This window comes from Rutidosis leptorrhynchoides, chromosome 1, assembly GCF_046630445.1.
Source record: "Rutidosis leptorrhynchoides isolate AG116_Rl617_1_P2 chromosome 1, CSIRO_AGI_Rlap_v1, whole genome shotgun sequence".
NCBI lineage: Eukaryota > Viridiplantae > Streptophyta > Magnoliopsida > Asterales > Asteraceae > Rutidosis > Rutidosis leptorrhynchoides.
In genome coordinates this window covers 593,065,681-593,092,133 of record NC_092333.1, presented here as the reverse complement: position 1 = coordinate 593,092,133, position 26,453 = coordinate 593,065,681, and the positions used below count along the sequence as shown (strand labels likewise).

The 26,453-nt window shown below is 32.9% G+C and overlaps 1 protein-coding gene and 1 non-coding gene across 2 annotated transcripts; both read left to right on the top strand.

The window, feature by feature from the left end:
* Positions 1 to 1,501: 1,501 nt before the first annotated feature.
* LOC139846944 (3-dehydrosphinganine reductase TSC10A-like) lies at positions 1,502 to 2,830 on the top strand. Its single transcript, XM_071836526.1, has 4 exons — positions 1,502 to 1,564; positions 2,099 to 2,245; positions 2,344 to 2,544; positions 2,738 to 2,830. Exons 1-4 carry the CDS (start codon positions 1,502 to 1,504, stop codon positions 2,828 to 2,830), a joined length of 504 nt encoding a protein of 167 aa, XP_071692627.1.
* An 18,263-nt stretch (positions 2,831 to 21,093) lies between these two features.
* On the top strand, positions 21,094 to 21,200 carry LOC139886863 (small nucleolar RNA R71). Its single transcript, XR_011772724.1, has one exon. It is a non-coding gene; the product is annotated as a small nucleolar RNA R71 (small nucleolar RNA).
* The last annotated feature ends 5,253 nt before the right edge of the window (positions 21,201 to 26,453 follow it).

Here is a 26,453-nt window from a genome sequence, read left to right as displayed (position 1 = left end):
CAATGTTAATATCTATGATTATGGAAGTGAATAATAACTACTACCATAATGCTCAATAAAAATATTAACAACATAATCATCTCACAAAAGTAATTCTCGTTGAAGCAACAAATGTCCTGACCATGCGTCCTGACCTTGCATCCTCTGATTTAATACATATTCCACCCACATATGACATAACTTCTCTTATATGATCACACACCTTTGTCAGGTAGTTCATCAAAAGTTAATGTGTGATCAAAAGTCAAAACAAAGACGCGGGCAATTTTTGTTGAAGTTTGGATGTACGTTATTTATGACTTCAATTTTTGTTGAAGTTTTTTTGTTTTAACGAAGTTTTCTGTTTTTTTTTTTTTTTTCGCCAGAAAAATAAAAATAAATGCCCGCGTCACCGGAAAAAAAATTGCCCACATACAAAAGTTTGGTTGTACGTTATTTGTGGCTTCATTTTTTTGTTAAAGCTTCCTTATTTTAATCAAGTTTTCTGTTTGTTTTGCCAAAAAAAAAAAGACGCGGGCAATTGATATTGATAACTAACAAAGACATAACCAATAAATATGTTATAGGAATAATTCAAAATCGAACACAACTTAAATTTCGTTCTTGATGATCTTTTCTTCATATACTTCAGTTCATCATCGCTCTCCACAACCTTTTTTCCTCTTGCCCTTGTTGATCGTGGAGATCATCTTCATCATTTTCTTTCCAAGTCATCACTTAATTGTTACTTTTTCTGATGAGCTTGGATGCTGATGACTGCTCCCGACAACTAATGCATCATTGCATCAGCAACTTGCGTTTGACTAGGTGCAGTATAGTAGTTGATTTTTAACATTTTACGTACAACAACAAATTGTCAAATTACACATGAAATAAAATCTATGTGTAGAAAGCAACAACACATAATTCAATTAAACATATGATGTAAACGTAGAAATATACGCATGAGGTAAACACTTTTATGAGAATTTTCCCTTTTTTTAAAAGAATTTCATAAACATTAATATCATGTGAAAATATGAACTTTAACTTTAGTTTTTTTTTACGTATTTATTTATTAACTTTGACTTTAGATACTTTTTTGTGTTATATAAAACTTAATTTATGAAGGATATTCATTTGAAACCAAGTTTTAAGTTGAGTTGAGGGATTTATTTTCAGCCCTTAGATTCACTTTGATCAATGGCTTAGGATTAACTTTAAGAAATATAAGTATTTTGGGCGGAGGGGCATTTTCGTCCATTTACAAACAATATACTTTACACTTCAGAATTTGTATCGCGTTCAATTCGTTAACCTCTCTCATTGAAGAACACACAACAGTTACGATTCTAGGGTTTCACAAACAGTACTTCGATCGATCCACAACAATCAAACCTTCCATCTGCAATCATCAACATCAAACAACAATAATAGATCAAAAAATCAACAATCAGCTATAAACAATGACGAAATCAAACGATTCTCCGATTTCAATTTGGTGAAAGCTGCGTTGCATGGAATGAAGAAGCGCAGTTATCGAAAACTGGTTTCAATTGCTTTTATGTCATCTCAGGCCGGTCAGGTACTGCCTGTAGTGTATGCTATTCGAGTTTAATTACTTTCTTCTTAATTAATTAGTGAATCTAGGTTTTATGGATTGAGGTTGTGGTATGATGCACTCAACTTGTTTGATCTGTTGTAGTTAGAACATGTAATCAGTATGCTGGTTGTCATTGTTGAGTGATAATTTTCTGATATAATTTTTAATGATTAACTAGTAAACTTAGTATATCTTAATTGATATTGTACTGTAATATTAGGCATGGTGATGGTGATTCATACATCTTCAGTTAGTTGTAATTAGTTCACATAAGTTCAGTATGTTATATGACACCATGAATATGATTAGATGACTGTTTATTTGAACTTAAATGACATTATATATTATTATAAACATTAAAAAAAGAAAATCCTATATTAGCTTTGTTGTATCTTTAAACCATAGTTTTTCCATCTTACAAGTTTATACATGTTCTTAGCAAGTGATAATGTTTATGTTGTGGTTTTAGATCCCTAAAGGATTATTATGTTAATTGATGGATATACTTGGTTATAGGTGGGAATATATGGTTATACAGCTTATTCTGCTAGTAAATTTGGTCTAAGGGGTTCAGCTGAAGCACTGCAACAAGAAGTTATTGCTGATGACATTCATGTTTCACTTATTTTCCCCCGGATACGGATACACATGGTTTTGCGAAAGGTTTGAGATCCATATCTCTCACTTTAAATTGTCACCTTATTGATTGATAATACTTGATATGTATAGTACTACAACTCCTGTCCTGACCTTTTTCCCAGCTGCATTCTGATAAGTATTTGTTTGGTTCAGAGAACAAAAGGAAGCCACGGTTGACAAGCATCATAGCAGCATCATCTGGTGCAATGCAACCTGATGAGGTTGCAAAGATAGTATTGAATGGCATCAAATCTGGATCTTTTTTTGTCCCCTGCAACTTTGAAGGATACTTGTTATCCATTGCAACTGATGGTCAATCACATGTGATTATATCATTCAATTATGTGATTCATAACAGCCAATCATATGTGATTATAACATTCAAATAAATGTTTATATGTCATTAGAATATTCAATCACATGTGATTATATTAGTCAATCACATGTGATTACATCATTCAATCACATGTGATTCTGAAAACCAATCTCATTTATTTTTTTAATTTGTTTTTCCAGCAATATGTCTTTGCTGACCATCTCAAACTCCATAAGCATCCTTTAGAAAACAAAATTGAAACGCTAAGGCCAGTTCAAATAAAGATGCCATGAAGAACAAGAGATAATGTTGTAGATTGTGGTGTTTTTGCCATGTTCCACATGGAAAGTTATAAATCGACAATCGAGGGTGACTGGCCGGAGGAATTGGCGGATGAATCTTCTGAACAAAAAAATCAACTTTGGTAGTTGAGAGTCCGGTATGCATCCAAGATTTTAACCCATACTCTAAACAAACATGCCGGGAAGATGTTATGAAATACAAGAGTATTCAACAAATATCATGGGTAGGAACAACAAATATCATGGGTAGGAAGACTATAGGAAGGTTGTCGTTTCTCCACAAAAATCAAGAGAAGCCCGTGTTGACAAATCAAAAGAGTTCTTAGCACACAAAAATTGAAGTGGGTTAAAAGTTATGTTTTGGTTTAACATGGTTGATGTAATGCTGTAAAATTTATGTATGTTTTAATGGTTGAACATGGTTGATGTAATGGTTTAACATTTATATATGTTTTAATGGTTTAACATGGTTGATGTAATGGTTTACCATTTATATACGTTTTTTTATCTACTATGGTTGATGTTTGATTAAACTTATTAAACGACTACTTGTTATTTTACATACCAGTCACTTGTGATTCTGCTTTGTCAATCACTTGTGATTATGCTTTGCCAATCACTTGTGATTCTCCTTTTCCAATCACTTGTGATTGTACAATATAATCACATGTGATTCTGCTTTGTCAATCACTTGTGATTATGCCTTGTCAATCACTTGTGATTCTCCTTTTTCAATCACTTGTGATTGTACAATCTAATCACATGTGATTCTGCTTTGTCAATCACTTGTGATTATGATTTTTCAATCACTTGTGATTCTACAATCTAATCACATGTGATTCTAAAATCTAATCAAATATGATTCATAATCCAGCACATGGGATATAAGCAACAATAACAAAGAAGATTCTAACAAAATAGTTCTACATGTCATTGACTTTATCTAATCACATGTGATTGAATTATTGCAACAACTCGTTCTCATAATTGTATGAAAATAAAAAAAATTTAAAATGGAAGGCAAACATTTCATATGAACTTCAAAATTCGCAATTGTACAAAAATAAAAAAATAAAAAAGAATAAACAAATCTTTCACTAATTCCGTAGTAACATCAGATTACGGTAGTATCATGTTGTTGTTTTGCCTTTTGTTTTTTGTCACAAGTCCTGACATTGTGATCTGTACCTCCACATTTACAGCAATAAATCTTTCTCTTTTTGCTTTACTTTATTCCCTTCTCTTTTTTACTCATCAGACGCTTTTCATTTGCACAACCTTTGTAAATCTCAACGGGTGGGTTTTGTATTTCTACTATATCGGGCTTTGAAACACCAATTATTTTTCATATGACATCATCTTTCTTCTTTGACTGTAAAAAAAGACAATCACATGTGATTTGAATGTTCACTGAAAATAACAAATAAATTTAGACATTGAGAGAGTCACATACAAAAGAAGGCCAATACTGTTAACTTTGGACTTAAAACACTGTTTTTAACCCATTACTCAACATGTGAAAAAGGTTGAGGTCTTATAGTATGTTTGTTTTGACATCTAAGATGGTTAATAGGTTATATTATCCTTGTATAAAGTTCCTATGTTACAAGCCAGCTAGTAGACATTTAAAGAAGGCCAGTACTGTTAAATTTGGACTTAAAACCTTTTGTGACCGGTTGATATGTAAGTATCATTCTTTCAATTTTGACTACTCAATGATATACTGCAAGAAATAGTTTTATTTGATAAATATAATCCTTCTTTTTTCACTTATGCATCATCCTTTAATCAGTGCATTGCCAATCAAATGTCCATCTTGTCACATGATGATTCAAACCACACGTGACATATACATACAGGGCACTATATGATATTTTTTGCTAAAACTAATCATACAGTCACATACTAAGAGCAGACAATCACAGTAAAGTATTTTATTAAATGCAATCACATGTGATTCATATATTAAGGTAGTTGGAGAAAGTTATGTTTAAAAAATGATTGGCTATTTTAAAAGAACAAGCAATTTAAGCATATTTGAATTTCTTAAAGACAACAATTAGAACTCTCGTTAGAGAAGTTCAAATATTTATACTTAAGTTTTTAGCAATGTTACACCCCCAACTTTCTGTTTTGTTTAGAGGCTGGAGTATTTTATCAAATGTAATCACATGTGATTCAATTATTAACTGAAAAATAACTAGAACAATTTAGCTACTAATAACTTACCACTGACAGTCTTTCATATAACAAATTGCTTAACAATGACAAGTTACATACTAATAGCAGGATATATTATTGATGTATATTACATATTATCATTCAATTACATGTGATTTTACAAGAAATCACTTAAAGTCAAAGTAAACACTGTCTCATTAAACTCTAATCACATGTGATTAAGGAAGAAACAATTTTCATACCTAGAGTATTCTGAATTTCGTTGATTTCTTCATCACTGATTTTGTATTCTTCTTCCATTACTTAAATTGAAGATGAAGATCAATTGATTCAACAATGAATTCGTACGTTAAGCAATTTTGGAGTGAACGGCTGTGTTTTGAATCTTACAATTAGTAATGGATCGAAGTTACAGATCATAATCGTATAATCAGCAATTGGAGAGATAAAAGGTGTTAATGGAGGTGAAGATGACTGATTTTGGTCGGAAAAACCTCAATCGCCATTGCCAGGAGCTTGTATCGACATCGTAGGGTTTTTGGAGGTTCAATTTTGATCACGTTCAATGTGTGCTCTGTTATGTTTCTGTACGTACAAAGCTTCAATTGCTAATTGACGAAATTACCCTCCATGTGTTATTTGGTAGTCTAATCTGGTTCATTGATCAAAAATGATCCAAGGGCTGAGAAGTGCTCCTTGGATCTCAACCTTTCCCTTGTTTTCTCCTGATTACAACTCAATTCATATAAATTTCAGCAAATATTAAATAACACAAAAGTTATTTAAAGTTAAAGTTAAAAAATAAAATCAAAACATGACTATTAATTTGGGACGAAGCGACTATATACCCATAAAATACACAGAAAAAAAAGACAATCATTGATCTGGGTTTATCAAGACAAGATTATACGTAGAAGCATAAATTAAGAATTTTCGTAAATTTAATTTAAATTTTAATTATCCAAAGGTGATTAATAAAAAAACAGTATATAATTATTTTTGTTACAAATCTTGTTTTAGCTGTAAAACATAATCGCTACCAAGTGTGGCGGTCCACCCTAAGTTTGTTTGACAATTTCAACTTTATTTTTATGCGTTTTATTATTATAATAATTATAATTATAAATTATAATTATAATTATTATCATTATTATGCGACTATCCACGCTAAGACTGTTTGTAACGGATGGAAGTAACGCCGTTACTTGCTTAGGTGTACCGAAAGAAACGCCGTTTTAGGCAGTAACAGTTTGTTACTTGAAGGCGTCACTTTGGCGTTTGAGGGAAAGAAACATGGAAAGAAAAGGGTGTCACTTGTATTTTTTTATTTTTTTATTAATTTAAAAATATTATTTTTATTCCCTTTTAATACTTAATCCAATTATATTTTAACACAACATCATAATACTCCTAACTAACAACAAAAATAAACACCACCACTACTCCACCAAAAAAAGAAACATGATCAACTCATTAAAAAAGTGCAAAAAGCAAGAAACGCCACAAAGAAACACCACAACCGTTAGACCATTTGTAACGGTTGTGGCGTTTCTTTGTGTCGTTTCTTGCTTTTTGCACTTTTTTGATGAGTTGGCCATGTTTCTTTTTTTGGGTGGAGTAGTGGTGGTGTTTCTTTTTGTTGTTAGTTATGAGTATTATGATGATATGTTAAAATATAATTGAGTTAAGTATTAAAATTTAAAAGGGAATAAAAATAATATTTTTAAATTAATAAAAAAATAAAATATACAAGTGACACCCGTTTCTTTCCCTCAAACGCCAAAGTGACGCCTTCAAGTAACACACCGTTACCGCCTAAAACGGCGTTTCTTTCGGTACTCCTAAGCAAGTAACGGCGTTACTTCCATCCGTTACAAACAGTCTTACAAATGGTCTAAGTTTGTTTGACGGTTTCAATTTTTTTTTTCCTTAAAAGACCTGTTTATTAATGAATTAATGGACCTAATAGTGTGGGGAAGTTATTCGGTGACAGAAACGATATTCCCACATGGATATTTTACACATTTTGACCCACACCATAGTTGAAGTTTTGCAATAAGTTTCTTACCCTTTTCAGTTTATGATTTATTTATGAATTTATGAGTGTAGGTCTAGCTACTTTTCAGAATGATGGTGGAAAATTAAAAAAAAAAAAAATTTGAAAAGCAAAGAAATTTTATTACCAACTCGAAAGATACATCTAGCATGGTGACTTAGTAACTCAAGCCCCACAAGAAACACGCAAACTAAAGGTTGCAAAGTGTGTAACCGACTAAACAATTACACAAATGCTTAACAATTACACTCACGAAATGCTAATATATACATATGGTTTTGTAATCCATGTTAACAAACGAAATTCTTCCGTTTTGATCTTAATGAAATCCACTCGAATGATGTAGCTTGTATCTCATTTAAGGTCATCGGAGCATTCCAAGTTTTACCTTGAAACACCGTTTTGTTTCGATTTTTCCAAATAAGGTACAAACATATCCAGTTTAGGGCTTGCCAAATACCACGACCACCCTTTGTCATTGATGTCGGACCATTGTCGCGTATTGTAAGTGTGAGACAAGCACTTTGTAGTGACCCGTCCTAATCCATCCGGGCAAAGTCTTCAACATTTGGTACCATTGCGAGGTACTGAACTCTAATGCCATGAACGACTCCATGTAATATCTTTAAAATGAGCAAATGCACAGCGGAAGGTTTCTTTCATACCTGAGAATAAACATGCTTAAAAGTGTCAACCAAAAGGTTGGTGAGTTCATAGGTTTATCATAAACAATAAAATTCATAATTTTGATAGACCACAAGATTTAAACACAGTACACCTATCTCGTGTACAAAACCATTTTTCATAATGCTTGGCAGAGTAGGTTCGTATCATTTTCTCCCCCGTAGGTTGCCTCGCAATTTTTAATAACCGTACACATATCTCGTGCACAAAAATAATACACATAACCTGTGTATAAAAATCATTCTCTCGATACATAACATTCACTTTACTTTCATTGCTTGGCTTGGTAACCGACCTTAACATATAATGCGCATCAATAATATCCCCAAAAATAGAACATCTCGTCTGTATAATATATTAACTTCGAAGTACTAAACACCACGCCCACTAGCCCTTCCGTCTAATGAACATTCTGGGTGGAGGTGTTAAACCCGGTAGCTACCTTTAGGATTCGCGTGAATTAGGGCCATACCCGATTCTAATTCTTAGGTTACCAAGCAATAATAATCAGGGAAAATATTCACAACAATTAGTGGCAATTATAACGTCCAACTAATTCAATAATAATCCACAGAACTTCTGTCTGCATAATAATTCATTCGAGGAAAGTTTTGCTTGTGTCTATCTCGTCAACCATTTATAAAAGCATTTCATATATTCGCAATTCTAAATATATTTCAAAAGCATTTAATAAAGCAGTTATAAAAACAACGCACGTATTCTCAGTCCCAAAAATGTAAAGAGTAAAAGGGAATCAAATGAACTCACAGTACGATATTTTGTAGTAAAAATATGCATACGACAGAACTGAACAATGCAAGGTTGGCCTCGGATTCACGAACCTATACTAGTTATATATATTAAAACACATAATAACAATTAACAAGTTTATATTAATACTATTAATATACTTCTTATATTCATAATTTATATGTTATTTTGGTAAATAAATTATTAATTAATATATATATATATATATATATATATATATATATATATATATATATATATATATATATATATATATATATATATATATAACAGATTCTTATTAAAGTATTTTATTTAGGGTATAATATATATTATTATATATAAATGCTTAAAATGTTTTAGAATTAATATTTATATATATGATTTATCTTAAAAATATATTTATATATTATTTATAACATAATTATAATAACATTTTATTAGAACAAAATAGTACCTAATATTAATATAGATGTAAAAATATATTTTTATATAAATGTCTTTTAGTTTGTAAAGATTATAATAATTATGTTAATAATGTTAATAATAATGCCAATACTTATTTTAATGACTGTAATAATAATAATAATAATAATAATAATAATAATAATAATAATAATAATAATAATAATAATAATAATAATAATAATAATAATAATAATAATAATAATAATAATGATGATGATGAATAATGTAATAAAAATAATGGTAATGATAGTATTAAATAAAAGTGATACTTTTAGTAATAATAATAATAATAATAATCATAATAATAATTAAAATTATAGTTTTAATTATTTTTATAATAACATTTATATTTAGAAATCTTTATTTTGGTAACCCTAAAATTATTAGAATTTTATTAATAACAGTATTAATAATAATATAAATAATATTAACATTGATATTAGTATTAATAATAACAGTAGTAAATATATTATTACAATAACTTATTCTTTAATTTGTACTTAATTTAATACATTGATATTATGTATTATTAATCATGTAAATTGATAATGATTATATATTATATAAAAACTTTTATTCAGTATTAAATTTTTATACATTTTAATATATATTATAACATATAATATTACAAATTAGAATTTTAATTACTATGTATATATATACACACATATCTATTTACAATTAAGTGTTCGAGAATCATCGGGAATGGTCGAAAGTCAATTGAATATATGAAACAGTTCAAAATTTTTGAGACTCAACCTAACAGACTTAACTTATCGTGTCAAAATATTATATCGTATCAAGAGTTAGGTTTAAAATTAGTCGAAAATTTCTGGGTCATTACAGTACCTACCCGTTAAAGAAATTTCGTCCCGAAATTTGAGTGGTGACAGTTGGAATTGAAATCAGGAATATTTCTGTACCAGATTTGAACTCAGATTCTTAGTAGAACGATTTTAGTCGTCTAAGAGTATTTAATCAAAGAAGAAAATGAATAACCTTCTCGGGTTGAGATTGGCTTCATGATGAATTCGAATCAAGTAACATGGTTCATGATGAATATGAGTTAAGTAACACGGTTCGTGGTGATAGTAAGGTCGATCAAGCATTACCATCATCACGTTCCATTAGAACTTTCGCATGACTTACTGTAATATAATCACGTTGATCAAGTGTCATTATATTACATTAACTCATGCTTTCATTCAAATATTACTCTAAAATATCCAAGGATTTAAAACTTCTAGGGTTTCACTAGAATTTAGAAGTCAAAGCAGTTTTCAATATGATATATCAAGGATAGAATGACGGCGAAAGTAATTTACGAATATGAATGATATAAGGATTCCTTCACGATGTTGCGGATATTTATAATGAAAGAAAATATAACGATATCAAGGAATATTGAAGATATTTATAGTGAGGAAAGAAGATTTCGATCTTTTTCTGAGCTTTTCCAACGTGCCATTCTTTTGTTATCAAACTCCTGTCTTCTAAGACTTTCAACCGTTTATACTGCTTCGTCACTATACTCATATCTGAATAATTGGTTATCAATCTGAGATGTTTCAAGGATTTCGAAGGGTTTGAATGAAGATTGTAATTGTCAAGATATAAATGATGTTTAAGATGGAATCAAGTGGCAAACTTAAAAAATTTTTAACTGTTGTAGATGTAACTTATTAATGTGAAACTAAATATTCCTCGGGTATTACCTACCCGTTAAAATACTTTCACCATTAACAATTTTTACAAAATAACTTTTAATTACAATCTTTATGAAAATATATATATACATATATATTTTCTTTAGATGTAATTATGGATTTAATGAGTAAATATGATATTAAACTCATTTAATTTACCGTTAGAACTAGGATACATAATCTCTAAAACATTAGAGATTACATAATCGCCATGAAGAACGAAGATAAATGATGTAGAACGAGATGTAGAACGTAGATTATGCTCGAGGTATAGATTGTGATGTTGAGGCATGCGATGTTGAGGCTACTGGTGCTGGTGGTACTGTTGGTTCCGGTGAAGTTGCTGAAGCTGGTAGGTTTTGCACCATGTTTTCCAAATTGATTACTCAAGCGCGAAGCTCGTTGACTTCTTTTATTACTCCAGGATGATTGTCGGTCGGGACGAGCGGATGAATAAGGTTTAGAATTTTTGATAGAATATAATCGTGACGAGCTACCTAGGAAATGAGGTTAAAAATGGTGTTTCAGATTGGTTCGCCGGTAAGTGCTTCAGGTTCTTTGCCAAGTGTGCAGGTTGGTGGGTGGAAAAGATCGACTTCTTCGTGTCTCCATTGATTTAGTCGACTACGAACCCATCCCCAATTCATCCAGAATAGATGATGGCTGATTGGTTGATCCATTCCGGTTACACTCCTTTCGGAGCTCGAGTGGAAATTCATATCGGAATAGTTGCCGGAATCCGAGGAACTTGTACTGGTTGCAGAATTCATCTTGCATGGTTAGATAAAGGATTTTTGATATGAAATGATTTTCGGATATCGGATAACATTCTAATTACATAGAATACCTATGTATAGTACAGAAGATCCCGTAGATTACGGAGGGAATTAAGAAAACGTGTCAGACAAGGTTTAATGTGATGAGATATGAATTTTTCTGTACACCATCTATGCAATAATTGCAATAAGACGTGTCGAGACTGAAAATGATAGATAGATATTTTTCGACAAAGAATGGTAAGCAAAACTTTTGACATGCAGACCAGGTCCAAGTCTAAACTCATTAATGTATCCTAACAACTACTACGTCGAAGTCCAGACTCACAAATGCATGACCTGGTTCGCTAAGACCACCGCTCTGATACCACCTGTAGTGACCCGTCCTAATCCATCCGGACGAAGTCTTCAACATTTGGTACCATTGCGAGGTACTGAACTCTAATGCCATGAACGACTCCATATAATATCTTTAAAATGAGCAAATGCACAGTTGAAGGTTTCTTTCATACATGAGAATAAACATGCTTAAAAGTGTCAACCAAAAGGTTGGTGAGTTCATAGGTTTATCATAAACAATAAAATTCATAATTTTGATAGACCACAAGATTTAAACACAGTACACATATCTCGTGTACAAAACCATTTTCATAATGCTTGGCAGAGTAGGTTTGTATCCTTTTCTCCCCCGTAGGTTGCCTCGCGATTTTTAATAACCGTACACATATCTCGTGCACAAAAATAATACACATAACCTGTGTATAAAAATCATTCTCTCGATACATAACATTCACTTTACTTTCATTGCTTGGCTTGGTAACCGACCTTAACATATAATGCGAATCAATAATATCCCCAAAAACAGAACATCTCGTCTGTATAATATATTAACTTCGAAGTACTAAACACCATGCCCATTAGCCCTTCCGTCTAGTGAACATTCTTGGTGGGGGTGTTAAACCCGGTAGCTACCTTTAGGATTCGCGTGAATTAGGGCCATACCCGATTCTAATTCTTAGGTTACCAAGCAATAATAATCAGGGGAAATATTCACAACAATTAGTGGCAATTATAACATCCAACTAATTCAATAATAATCCACAGAACTTCTGTCTGCATAATAATTCATTCGAGGAAAGTTTTGCTTGTGTCTATCTCGTCAAACATTTATAAAAGCATTTCATGTATTCGCAATTCAAAATATATTTCAAAAGCATTTAATAAAGCAGTTATAAAAACAGCGCATGTATTCTCAATCCCAAAAATGTAAAGAGTAAAAGGAAATCAAATGAACTCACAGTATGATATTTTGTAGTAAAAATATGCATACGACATAACTGAACAATGCAAGGTTGGCCTCGGATTCAAGAACCTATACCAGTTATATATATTAAAACACATAATAACAATTAACAAGTTTATATTAATATTATTAATATACTTCTTATATTCATAATTTATATGTTATTTTGGTAAATAAATTATTAATTAATATTTATATATAACAGATTCTTATTAAAGTATTTTAATTAGGGTATAATATATGTTATTATATATAAATGCTTAAAATGTATTAGAATTAATATTTATATATATGATTTAACTTAAAAATATATTTATATATTATTTGTAACATAATTATAATAACATTTTATTAGAACAAAATAGTACCTAATATTAATATAGATGTAAAAATATATTTTTATATAAATGTCTTTTAGTTTGTAAAGATTATAATAATTATGTTAATAATGTTAATAATAATACCAATACTTATTTTAATGACAGTAATAATAATAGTAATAATAATAATAATAATAATAATAATAATAATAATAATAATAATAATAATAATAATAATAATGATGAATAATGTAATAAAAATAATGGTAATGATAGTATTAAATAAAAGTGATACTTTTAGTAATAATAATAATAATAATCATAATAATAATTAAAATTATAGTTTTAATTATTTTTACAATAACATTTATATTTAGAAATCTTTATTTTAATAACCCTAAAATTATTAGAATTTTATTAATAACAGTATTAATAATAATATAAATAATATTAACATTGATATTAGTATTAATAATAACAGTAGTAAATATATTATTACAACAACTTATTCTTTAATTTGTACTTAATTTAATACATTGATATTATGTATTATTAATCATGTAAATTGATAATGATTATATATTATATAAAAACTTTTATTCAGTATTAAATTTTTATACATTTTAATATATATTATAACATATAATATTACAAATTAGAATTTTAATTACTATGTATATATATACACACATATCTATTTACAATTAAGTGTTCGTGAATCGTCGGGAACGGTCGAAAGTCAATTGAATATATGAAACAGTTCAAATTTTTTGAGACTCAACCTAACAGACTTAACTTATCGTGTCAAAATATTATATCGTATCAAGAGTTTGATTTAAAATTAGTCAAAAATTTTCGGGTCATTACACACTTTATCCACCCCGACCTTCACTCCTTTAAATAGTCCCTTTTCGGTAACCACTTCTGTAAGAATAATAAGACTTTTCGCCGCTATAATGAATAAGAATGGGGACAAGGGATCACCTTGTCTAAACCCTCTACCAAGAGTAAACTCGTTGGTGGGAGACCCATTTACCAAGATAGAAATGGAAGACGATTTAAGACACGAAGCTATCCACTTTACCTATTTAGCCCCGAACCCCATACTTTTCATAACATCAAATAGAAAATCCCAATTAAGGCTATCGAAGGCTGTTTCGGCAGCGGCTTTGAAGATTATACCTTTTATCCGTTTGAACTTAAGAAAATCAACGGTTCATTTGCTATCAATGCGCCATCTAGAACGAAAAGTGCTTTTAGAAATGCACTTTGCTCCGGTCTCACGGGTGTAGGTAGTATCTTCCTAAGCCAATTTGAGAGGATTTTTGCAACAATCTTATAAAAGCTCTGTTTCAAGCTAATTGGACAAAATTCTCTAAGGCCCACCGGATCCAATTTTTTTGGAACTAGAGTAACAAATGAAGCATTACACCCTCTTGAGAACTCGTCCTTTTCCCAAAACCACGAAACCGCTTTTACCAAATTGATATGCTCGAATCGGATGGTTTATTTATAAGATGTCGTTAGGTCACAATGTGTCGATATGAACTTATAAACAGAGTTTTAAATTTATATTTTGCTGGGCCTAAATCTATTATTCCTTTCTTTGGGTTAGTAATGGCAAATATAACCTAGGGTCGTTCCTTAAGCGGTCGAATTTGAAACGGAGCTTATTCAAATAATTTAGTAATTAAGATTGAGTTTGTACACAATTTAGTATCCAAGACTTAGTGGCCAGGTACACCTTGTGTGGAGAGGCAGGATCCTTTTGGTCCCAATAAATTGGCGATTGTTCAGAAAATTCAACAACCAAGTCCAACCGGTTTATTCTTGACACCACTTTATCCGGAATATCAAATTATGTAAAGGCAATAGCTGGGTTGATTTGATTTATAATTGTATTTAAAATATTAAAGCAATATAATTAAAATAAGCTAGCTAGCATGCAACAGCTAAGGACAGAGAAGACGTGGTTCACCATGATTTAAGATAACTTAGTGTCGGGATGATTGCGAGACACTCATTGGATAGATATACCTTGGTGTAAACACTAGATTCCCTACTAATTGATTTCTCGATTACCATGTCACGAGGAACTAGGCTATCGTGATTCTGATCGGATGGACTATGCTTAACTCCCGACGCTTTATCTGATTTAAGAATATAAGCGGCCCATCTTGGATGCAATGCATACCTTGGGCGCATGAATAAAGTAGCATATCCATATATATAGAATATCCAACCTTTCTTAACACCTTAGTATGTCACCCAAGTGAGTGGTTATGATTGTGTTTCGAATCCCTTTACGTCAATGGTTTGGTAAAATCTAAGGGTTTGTAGACAAATTAGAACTTCTGATAGTTCTCAGTCATCCTTAAAAATTTATAAGCTTAGTTTGTATTGTAGTGCGTTAAATTTTCATTTATAATTTAAACCAACCCTTACTTAAATCTACCTAATAAATACCTTAGTTATCCACCATGTACTATATTTATAGTGATTCCATAGCTTCTAACCTTGACCATGCTCAAGTGGTCCTATAGTACATCAATACTGTACTCTACTGTTGCAAAAATATATCCTTGAGTCTTATACTCTTGACCAATGTCTTGATATGGTCCTATGCTAATTCCCCATGTACTTTATAGTAATTCCGATTGGCTCATACCTTGAAATGTATAAACACAGATAATTAATTACCTTATAATTGTCGACTTTATAAAAGATTTTAATCACGTTTATTGGTGGAAGGACGATAATAACGAGGTTTAATATCATAGACAGAAAGCGAGTACGAAACGATAATCATCCCTAACTAACATTATTAAATCATGGCAAACAATCAAGTAATTACTCACACAACATGGCAACAAGCATTTCTAATATTAATAAATTACAAAAATCAAACAAAAATATTATAGTAAATTAATAAAAGAAAGGATATACATCACCGAATAATTTCGACAGAATAACACTTGTATTTATTCATAATATCCATAACATTACAATGCTTGATAGCTTCTACTACTAACTACATACTATTCTCCTATTGATCACTATAGAGCGACAATAGAGAGATAATTATTTTCCTAATCTCTGTACTTTTCTCTCTCTAGAATCTAGAGAGAGAAAGTAGAGAGAACTAATCTCCTACTAATCACTAGAGAGCGACAATAGAGAGATGTTTTAGAGAGAGAAGTGAAGAAGGTGTGTGTTGAAATGGTGGGATGTGCCATGAAAAACCCCTGGCAAGTGGGACGGTAGGCAGGATGGCAGAAATGATGCTAGAAAATGGCTAGCAAACGGCTGGCAGGCCGTATGGCCAGACCGTTTGGCCAGGCAAGCCGTTTGTGGTGCCGGGATGTCAAGGCCGTATGGCAGGCCATTTTTCATACTGACAGGCCGTATGGTAAGCCGTATGACCTGCCCCGGTCAGCTGTGTTTCCTGGATCGTAACTTGATTTCCTCAATCGTAACTTGCCTTTCAACGTTTTCGCACTAGAATCTTCGTTTTAGCTCCGTTTTACTTGATTCTTTTTGCATCACCTTTGTAATTACTAAATCTACCAAATTAACTAACAAAGTGATTATTTTGGCGATAAAGTTTGGAACTTTATTATTTTTAGGCCTTAATATCGAGGTAAAAAAGTGACTTTTTAGCCGATATCAAATATCCCACACTTAGACTTTGCTTGTCCTCAAGCAAACCTTTCTTTTGTTTTGAGTTCAAGGATGCTTCTGAGATTTTCGTTCTATTATTCAAGTGGCTTATTATTTATTATAAGAGCAAAATCAGACAAACCGTCTTCTAAAAGGGGTAGAAACTATCTCTGCAAGCAAGATGGGAGGTTACATGAATTTGGCTTCCTTACACGGGTCACTCAAATCACTCAAGTGTTTGAAGTTCCCTATCAATCTATGAAATGAATACGCTCATAGCTAGTCATGTTGCAAGTACTATCATAGGCTTGACCAAGAATTAAATCTCAATCGGTTAGATAAGGACGATACTGATCTTCTCCCTAATCATTCTCTCGAGAGGAAGAGCGAGTTTAAAGGTTGGTTTGCGGAGAAAAGTGAAGATTTTGATATGACGAAAAGGATGATTTTCGAATAATTGATATTTAGAGAGATTCAATAGAATTCGGTTTCAATGTGGATATACTTTTTCTAGGAAAGATGGTACTCTATTTTTGTTGAAGAGTTCCTTTAGAGGGTGCTGATTTTTAGCGAAGACCTTGCTTATTTTCTACTATCCTCCTGGGTCACAATCTTCATTTTCTTGGGGGATCTATGCTTTTATTTGAAGACTTTTCTCTTCTTTATTTTTGAGACTTTGCTCATCATTTATTTATTTATTTATTTATTTATTTTTTGCATATCCTATCTTCATAACTTTGTTTATTTCTTCTTGTGCCTAGAGAGAATGGTATTTCACCAGAAATAGGTCTTTTTGACCTATTAAAAATAGTCTGGAATTTTGAAATTTTTCTTTGAAGTAAACATGGTCGATCTATCTCTTTGAATTTCTAGATTTTGGAAATGAAAAAGGAAAGAGGTTGGAAAGGGTAACGTATTTGATAGTGAATTTAGGAGTGAGTATTTTCTGATTCATCAACACTTTAGCGTGAGTTGGTCGGTTTAAATGCGTGGAGTGAAAACGAAAACGAATGGTTTTTGTAAACGTTCTCTATTCAGAATGATTTCGGAAGGAGTATCACACCCACACCACGTATGGCACTTACTAACCATTGGCCTCGTAATGTATGTCAAGGTCAAGTTCTAACTCTAGATGCTAACATCGGCACTCTCAACGGAAAAGATAGTGAAGCATTAAAAATGAATGCTTATTGGGCCATTTTTGGGGTGCCTCACAACAATTATATTGGGTCGATAATGCCTAGTCATGCAATGCTCTTTTAGAGAATCGGTTCATCCTTAAGAAGATTTTTATCCTCATTTATCTTAATTTTAGAACAAACACGCTTGATTTTCGAAAGTACTTTTTCAGAAAGTATCATTTAACCAAAGTTTTTGAAAAATTTACGTTGAGGACAAAGAATCTAAATAGTAGGTATACTCGAAAATCTTAGTGAAATTTTAAGTTAAGAACATTTTACATTTTTCGAGCATCTCATAGCTATTTATGGTGTACTACACCGCGATCCCACACTTAGAGGAACATTGTCCCTAATGTTCATTCTTAGATTTTAGAGAACTAAAATCCCACACTTAGAGTTTGAGCATGTCGGAAAATGTATCTAAGCTCAATATTGGGTTAGAATCCCACACTTATTGATAAGCTTAGGATAGGGTATAGTTTAAGGATATAACGAAGCAAAATACATAAACATAGAGAAAGAAACGAATTACTCCCCTTGGGTGAGGCTGTGAGCTGAGGATCTGAAGGTAGACTGAGTCGGAACCATCTTCAGCTGGATTCGAATAGGTCTTCTTAAAGCATACTCAAGCTCATTTGGGCGTTCTCATCCTCCATACACTATCTACCAATAACTTGCAATGAAATAATCAACGGTTTCCTTGTCTTTTCATCATTATTCAAAGAGTCTCCACCACAGACATCAATAACTATCTATTACTTGTAAAAATAGAAAAGATCAAACCTAGAAATGTGATTAAGCTATAGGCCACAGACTCACTGATTTGCGTTTTGATGAAAAAGTTATTTGAAGACTTGAGGTTTTCAAAATTGGGTTTTTGAAAAATTCAACAAATCAGTGTATGACTAAAAAGCTTAATTCCACACTTAAAGTGTTGACTGCCTTTAATTTTAAGACTTTAAAAATGATGTAAATATTGCAATTAGTTCATGACAAGTAAGAAACTTTGAAAATCTCATTTTAATTTTCACTTTCTCACTTATTCAATTAACCTAATTATCCTAATCTAACTATTATTAAAGCTATAGAAAAATAAATACACGGGTTGCCTCCCGAGAAGCGCTTATTTTTGTTCTAGTCACAAGCCTGACTCTAGCCTTATTTCTTAGGAAATCTAGGCGGCTCACTTACATCCATCAGTAGACACAAAAGGTAATATTGGAACATACCGATGGGATTGAAGAAGACATAGAATAAGGTATGTCCAATGAGAGGAGAAGGTGACTTGAAGTGAATGCTTTGTTTAACTTGAGGTATAACAAAGCTATCAACTTCTTCTACCTCCTTGATTTGTGCAGGTTGGTCAAACGGGTCCTCATCACTCAATGATGTGTATGTCATTATGTATTTGAGTGATGGTTTATGGGGTAGCCCTGACGCAAAACCCGTCTTTCTTCTTAGTGACTTTTGGTTGGTCGTAATGTTGTACTCTAGGCATGGAGGTGGGACAATGTCCATTTACGTCTCCACTATGGTAGAAACATTAACAACTACTTCGATGCTAGAATCCTCCATTTCTTTCTTCTCATCCGGGCTTTCCATTTCCATTTCTCCATCCACCTCCTCGTCACTCTGGTCGAGAGTTTCAAGAATAATTGGTTCAGAGAGTTCTTCTAAAAATGAAGTCCTCTCTGGTCATTAAAAGATCAAAATAAGGTAGGAGTGAAGATTGAGTAGGTGTGAAGTGGTTTCTTCTTGTCTTCTACTTCTATCTTCTTCTCTTCATTCTCGGAATAGAAAGTGACTTTCCTAGTGGAGATGGTAATTATTTCGCCGTTCCCATCAGAAGGACATACAGACTCGTCAATCGTGAAAGTGACCTCTTCTTCACGGGCTCTCAAGGTGATAGTCCGTGAATAAACATCAACGATCGCTTTGGCTGTATCCATGAAAGGCCTTCCTAAGATGATAGGGGTTTTCACGTCTTCTTTAAAATCCATAACCACAAAGTCGGTCGGAAAAAGGAATTTGTCGACCTTAACCATGACGTTCTCAGCTATTCCCTTAGGATATCTAGTGGGTTGGTCAGCTAGCTGGATGCTCATTTTGGTAGGGTTAAGGTTTCCAATTTTGAATCTCTGGAATAGTGAGCAGGGCATGAGATTGATGTTGGCACCAAGGTCAGTGAGAGAATAGATATTACCAGATTGGTAGATAGAACAAGGAAGGATAAATTGTCTGGTATCCCCTAGTTTTTTTAGGAAGAGTATTTAAGAGAGTGGCTAAACAATCCATGTTCAACGGGACATTGGGTACTTCGGGTACCTTGTCCTTGGTTGATAGGAGTTTCCTAAAATACTTCTTACTATGAAGATTTTTAGACACAGTGTCCAAATATTTAGCTTCAAGCTTGAAAGATTTCATCTTGTTATGTCTTTGCTTGAGATGACCTGGGAATGGAATGGGTGCTTTCCTAGTAGTTTTAGGTGATGACTCAATGACTACTACCGAACAGGTCTTATTTAGTTTCTTCTCCTTAGAAGAAACTGAAGGTTGGTTATGTGCCACCTTTGAGTCATTTTTAGGACAACCTAGAGAATTGAGACGTTGATTTAGCTGGCTTATTTGATTTTCAAGACTACTCAAGTGATTAGTCATGACTAAGTCAGTTGCATCTTGTCTTGCTGTGATCATGTGGATGATTCGCAGTAGGACATCATCTGGATTTGTCTCTGGTGAGGTAGTGGGTTTGGTAGGTTGGTTGTGTGGATGAGCTAGGATCTTATCGGACTAAACAACAGAGTCCTCATATTCAGCCTCGTATACCTTGGCCAGATGTGGGTCAGTACAATTCTGGCATAATTGCACTTGAGACACATGTTGCGGGAGTTTCTTTAGCTCTCCGACTTCTTTGGTGAGGTTATCTATTTGGTCCGAGAGAAATTTGATGGTTTTATTTTTGATAGGATCGGAGGCAGAAAGCGGTGTTGCTGATGAAATGTGCTTTTCAGTGTTCCAATCGTGATGGTGCATAATCATCTCCTCGATCAATCTCCAGGCCTCGTCAAAAGTGACGTTCATGAAGTTACCTTGAGAAACAGCATCAAGAGTAGACTTATTGTTCCGATTTAGACCTTTGTAGAAGGTCAAAATTTGAATATAGCTCTCAAGACGATGGTTCGGGCATCTTCAAAGCAAATGTTTGAATCTTTCCCATGCAGTGTAGAGTGATTCATCGTATGCTTGTTGAAAGTTTATGATATTATTCCTAAGTCTGATTTGTTTTGATGGGGGAAAGTACTTGATTAAGAAAGTTGTTGCCATTTTCTCCCATGAGGTGATAGATTTGGGTTCTAACCCCTCGAACAGGTTTTTTCATGAAGAGTTAAGGAATAAGGGAACATATACCGACGAACTACATCTTGTTCAACCCCATTTCGCTTATATGAGTTGGATAAGGAGAGGAATCTATCTAAGTGAGAGTTGGGATCGTCATTTGATAAGCCGTGGAACTGGCAATGGTTGTGAATAAGTTGTATGATGCTATGCTTAAGCACAAAAGATGCTCCGTTAACCTCTGGTTAGAGTATTGGTCCTCCTCGTCCTTCTAACGAGGGTTCGGTGATGTTAGTGAGAGTGATGCGTGCGGACATCGTCGAACTATCGGAAGGTAAGTGTGGATCTCGTCGGATGGGTACAATGTATGATATCGGATAGAAGAAAGGATGTGTCGAAAGAATTCTTAGCGGTCAACCATCCTAAAGGTTCACTAATAAGGAAGTCCATTTTAAAATTTTTAAATAATATAAATTAAGCTAATATTATCTAACCTAACTACGATAAACTAGTAATTTCTGACAAAGCTAGTCTCAGTCAAAAGGGTCTCTTAAAAACTAACTAATCTAAACAGGCTCCAAATCGTACTACCGCTCCCCGGAAGCGGCGTCGAAAATTTACTCTTACTATGATATGCTCAAAACGGACAGTTTATTTATGCGGTGTCGTTAGGTCGCAATGTGTCGATATGAACTTATCAACAGAGTTTCAAATTTATATTTTCCTGGGCCTAAATCTATTATTCCTTCCTATGGGTTTGCAAGGGCAAATATGACCTAGGTTCGTTCCTTAAGTGGTCGAATTTAATACGGAGCTTATTCATATAATTTAGTAATTAAGATTGGGTTTGTACACAATTTAGTATCCAAGACTTAGTGGCCACGTACACCTTGTGTGGAGAGGCAGGATCCTTTTGGTCCCAATAAATTGGCGACTGTTCAGAAAATCCAACAACCAAGTCCAACCGGTTTATTCTAGACACCACTTTATCCAAAATATCAAATTATGTAAAGGCAATAGTTGAGTTGATTTGATTTATGATTGTATTTAAAATATTAAAGCAATATAATTAAAATAAGCTAGCTAGCATGCAACAGCTAAGGACAGAGAAGACGTGGTTCACCATGATTTAAGATAACTTAGTGTCGGGATGATTGCGAGACACTCATTGGATAGATATAACTTGGTGTAAACACTAGATTCCCTACTAATTGGTTTCTCGATTAGCATGTCACGAGGAACTAGGCTATTGTGATTCTGATCGTATGGACTATGCTCAACTCTCGACGCTTTATTCGATTTAAGAATATAAGCGGCCCATCATGGATGCAATGCATACCTTGGTCCTATAGTACATCAACACTGTACTCTACTGTTGCAACAGTATTTCCTCGAGTCTTATACTCTTAACCAATGTCTTGATCTGGTCCTATGGTAATTCCACATTTACTTTATAGTAATTCCGATGGGTTCATACCTTGACCAATGTATAAACACAGATAATTAATTACCTTATAATTGTCAACTTTATAAAAGGTATTAATCACGTTTATTGGTGGAAGGACGATAATAACGAGGTTTAATATCATAGACAGAAAGCGAGTACGAAATTATAATCATCCCTAACTAACATTATTAAATCATGGCAAACAATTAAGTAATTACTCACACAACATGGCAACAAGCACTTCTAATATTAATACTTTACAAACATCAAACAAGAATATTATAATTAATTAATAAAAGAAAGGATAGATATTACCGAATAATGCCGGCAGAATAACACTTGTATTTATTCATAATATCCATAGCGTTACTACGCTTTATAGCTTCTACTACTAACTACATACTATTCTCCTATTGATCACTAGAGAGTGACAATAGAGAGATAATTATTTTCCTAATATCTGTACTTTCTCCAGAAATAGAGAGAGATAGTAGAGAGAGAACTAATCTCCTACTAATCTCTAGAGAGCGACAATAGAGAGATGTTTTAGAGAGAGAAGTGAAGAAGGTGTGTGTTGAAATGGTGGGATGTGCCACCTATTTGTATGAAAGGCTTGATGGTAAAGTTGTAAATAAATGGGCTAAAAAACCCCTAGCAAGTGGGACGGCAAGTAGCACGGCAGGCAGGACGGCAGGCAGGATGCTGGAAAATGGCTGGCAAATGGCTGGCAAATGGCTGGCAGGCCGTATGGCCATGCCGTTGGCTGGGCAAGCCGTTTGTGGTGTCCAGATGTCAAGGTCGTATGCCTGGCCGTTTTTCATACTGGAAGGCTGTATGGCAAGCCGTATGGCCTACCTTGGTCAGCTGTGTTTCCTGGATCGTAACTTGATTTTCTTGGTCGTAACTTGTCTTTCACCGTTTTCGCTCTGGAATCTTCGTTTTAGCTCCGTTTTACTCGATTCTTTTTGCATCGACTTTGTAATTATTAAATCTACCAAATTAACCAACAAGATTATTTTGGCAATAAAGTTTGGAACTTTATTATTTTTGGGCCTTAATATCGAGGTAAAAAAGTGACTTTTTAGCCGATATCACAAATAATCATTTATAATACCCCAATACTTTTTGAAAAACCTCATATTAAAACTGTTGGTCTCAGGTGCCTTATTGCTCCCACAATCATTAACAAATTCCAATATCTCCCCTTCAAGCATTGGTTTCTTAAGTGCCCCGGCCTCAGCAAATATAATAGATGGATATTTAAGATCTTCCATCGATGGTCTGGAAGAGTCAGGTTCTTCGAAGATCTTCTTGAAGTGTTCGAAAGCCTCTATTTTAATATCACTTGGATTATCATTCCAAAACTCTCGTTGATATTATGACCACGAATATTGCTCTTGTTGTATTTATTTCTAATAAGCGAGTGAAAAAATTTAGAGTTCTCGTCTCCTTTGAGGGCCCAACGGACCTAAGCTTTTTGTCTAATCATAGTTGCTTTGATTCATACTTTTTCCATCCATTTCTTTCTTTCATTTTTCTATGTCTCTAGCTCTCTATCGTCTAATGTGATCTTCTTGGCTTTGAGTTCAAGTTTTAAAGCCTCATTTTTGTGCACCTCAATTTCATTTTCACGTTTACCAAATTTTTCTTTACTCCATGACCTGAGAGCATATTTGACTCCTTTAAGCTTATTCATATATACACGATTTTCCCGATGGTTGTTATTATTCTGCTCGTTCTAAGCTTTCAACACTACACCCTCGAATTCGTCATCCTCTAGCCAAACATTAGATATATTAAAAGTTTTTGGGCCGAAATTCCTTTCATCATCTTTTAAGACAGTCGGACAGTGATCCGATTTAGTTAGATCTAAAGTAACAGCCGAGAGGTTTTCCCATAGTAAGTAGAAATTCTCTGAGACTAAAAATCGATCAATTTAGCTAAATTTAATACCATCGTCACTAACCCTTATAAAGACTCTGTAAGTAACTGGAGGGGGTGAATAGTTACTTAATACGATTTTTGAAACTTTTTCGATGATCAATACGATATGAACAATGATTGATCACGTTAGTCAACTCAAACTAATGTGTGGTGTGTTTAGGTTTGGAATGATGAGGAAAGTAAAGTAAAGAATATAAACACAAGGATTTATAGTGGTTCGGGTAGATGTTAACTAATCCACCTTAATCCACTCTTCGATTCACTAATCGAGATTTGTTGCTTCACTAAGCACTTTTTTCAAATCCGGTGGAGATCCAATTTACAAGCCTTGTACTTCTTCTTAGACAAAAAAGCTAATCCCTTTATCCCTTTGAAGGATTACTTCCAACTTAGATCAACTTGTCTTCAACTTGGATAAGTATTAATCTATAATGATATTAATCAACTCCCTAGTTCCCTTTAAGGAAGATGATAGCTAATTGCCTCTAATTACAAAGTACAAAGACTATCCCTTTTTCAGTGATGACAATCCTAAGACAATTCTAAGGAATAATACAACACTATGTAAACTTACAAAGATAGGAATTTGAAAGTAAGTTTACAATGACCCCTTTTATAATCTATGAGATTATAAAACTTCTCTTGCTTTAATCACAAACATATGTAGAAGTATTATGTTCTTGTGATTCTCTAATGAATTTGAGTTGTAGTATGCAAGAGGTCCAAGTCTTCAAAGTTCTCCAAGTCTTGCTATTTATATGGAGAAATAAAAGGTCAGCCTTATCTGCGGCTTGACTCACGATCAAAACCGTGGATCTACCGCACGTGCTCCTGTCCAAAACATATATCCGTTATATAGCCGTTTGAATCAGTTTTGGACATCACTCTTTGGACACTTTACTTCATTTAACACCTGTAAAAGATAACCAACATCCTATACAAGTACTACATGCATTAAATGTCCATTTACCTTGGATGGATTGCTTTGATAGTGACTTTTCATGTCCAATGTAAAAAGTCTAATATTCTTGGATACAAGACATGATAATCATTTGAGGCAATCTCAGTTTTGTCATAATCCTTTATTTGTATTTAACACATTTGCTAAATCTCTATTGGTTGGTCAACATGTCATTGATGACACAAACCCACTTTAATCACAAAGCATGCTAGTATTCAAATTTGAGCTTGTATGTAATTAATTAAGTGTGTTAATGATGTCTTGACAAATTAAGCATGTAGTAACAATTAAGCATGTTGCAAGACATCAAGTTAATCAAGTTTAAACTTATTCATAAACTTAATTTTAGACTTAAGCAAACCTATGTGTGTTAATATTTCATTGTCTTTTAAGTTTACTAGATTATGACATTTTACAATTTATTCAAGTAACACATGCATATAATGAAGTAGTCCAAATACTAGTTCCATCTTGTAATAAATAGCAAGACAAGTTTGATACATATACATATTAACTTACTACTTATCATTTAGCACTTAGTTAAATAGTCAAGCTATACGCATGTACTAATAACAAGTAGTCATCATGTAATGACTAGCAAGAGATAATAAAGTAATCTTAGAATTAAGCATATAGTGATAACATAGCATTAAACTAAGACTAACTAAGTTTTACTTGGAAAGTGGCATTTGCAAGATTAATGTATAAGCATATATTAATATCCGACACATGTACAAGGAAAGAGCAACTCTTAGTTGAGACTTGGTGACCATCCTAAGTATGTGTAGATATATTTTATATGTGCATATTTTCCTATAACACTTATGTTTTATCCTTAATC

Bases quoted from the DNA above. Each gene is read 5' to 3' on its own strand.
- LOC139846944 (XM_071836526.1), top strand. From the start codon at position 1,502: ATGAAGAAGCGCAGTTATCGAAAACTGGTTTCAATTGCTTTTATGTCA. The intron at 1,565-2,098 runs GTACTGCCTGTA...ACTTGGTTATAG, and splicing joins TGTCATCTCAGGCCGGTCAG to GTGGGAATATATGGTTATAC. The intron at 2,246-2,343 runs GTTTGAGATCCA...CCTTTTTCCCAG, and splicing joins TACACATGGTTTTGCGAAAG to CTGCATTCTGATAAGTATTT.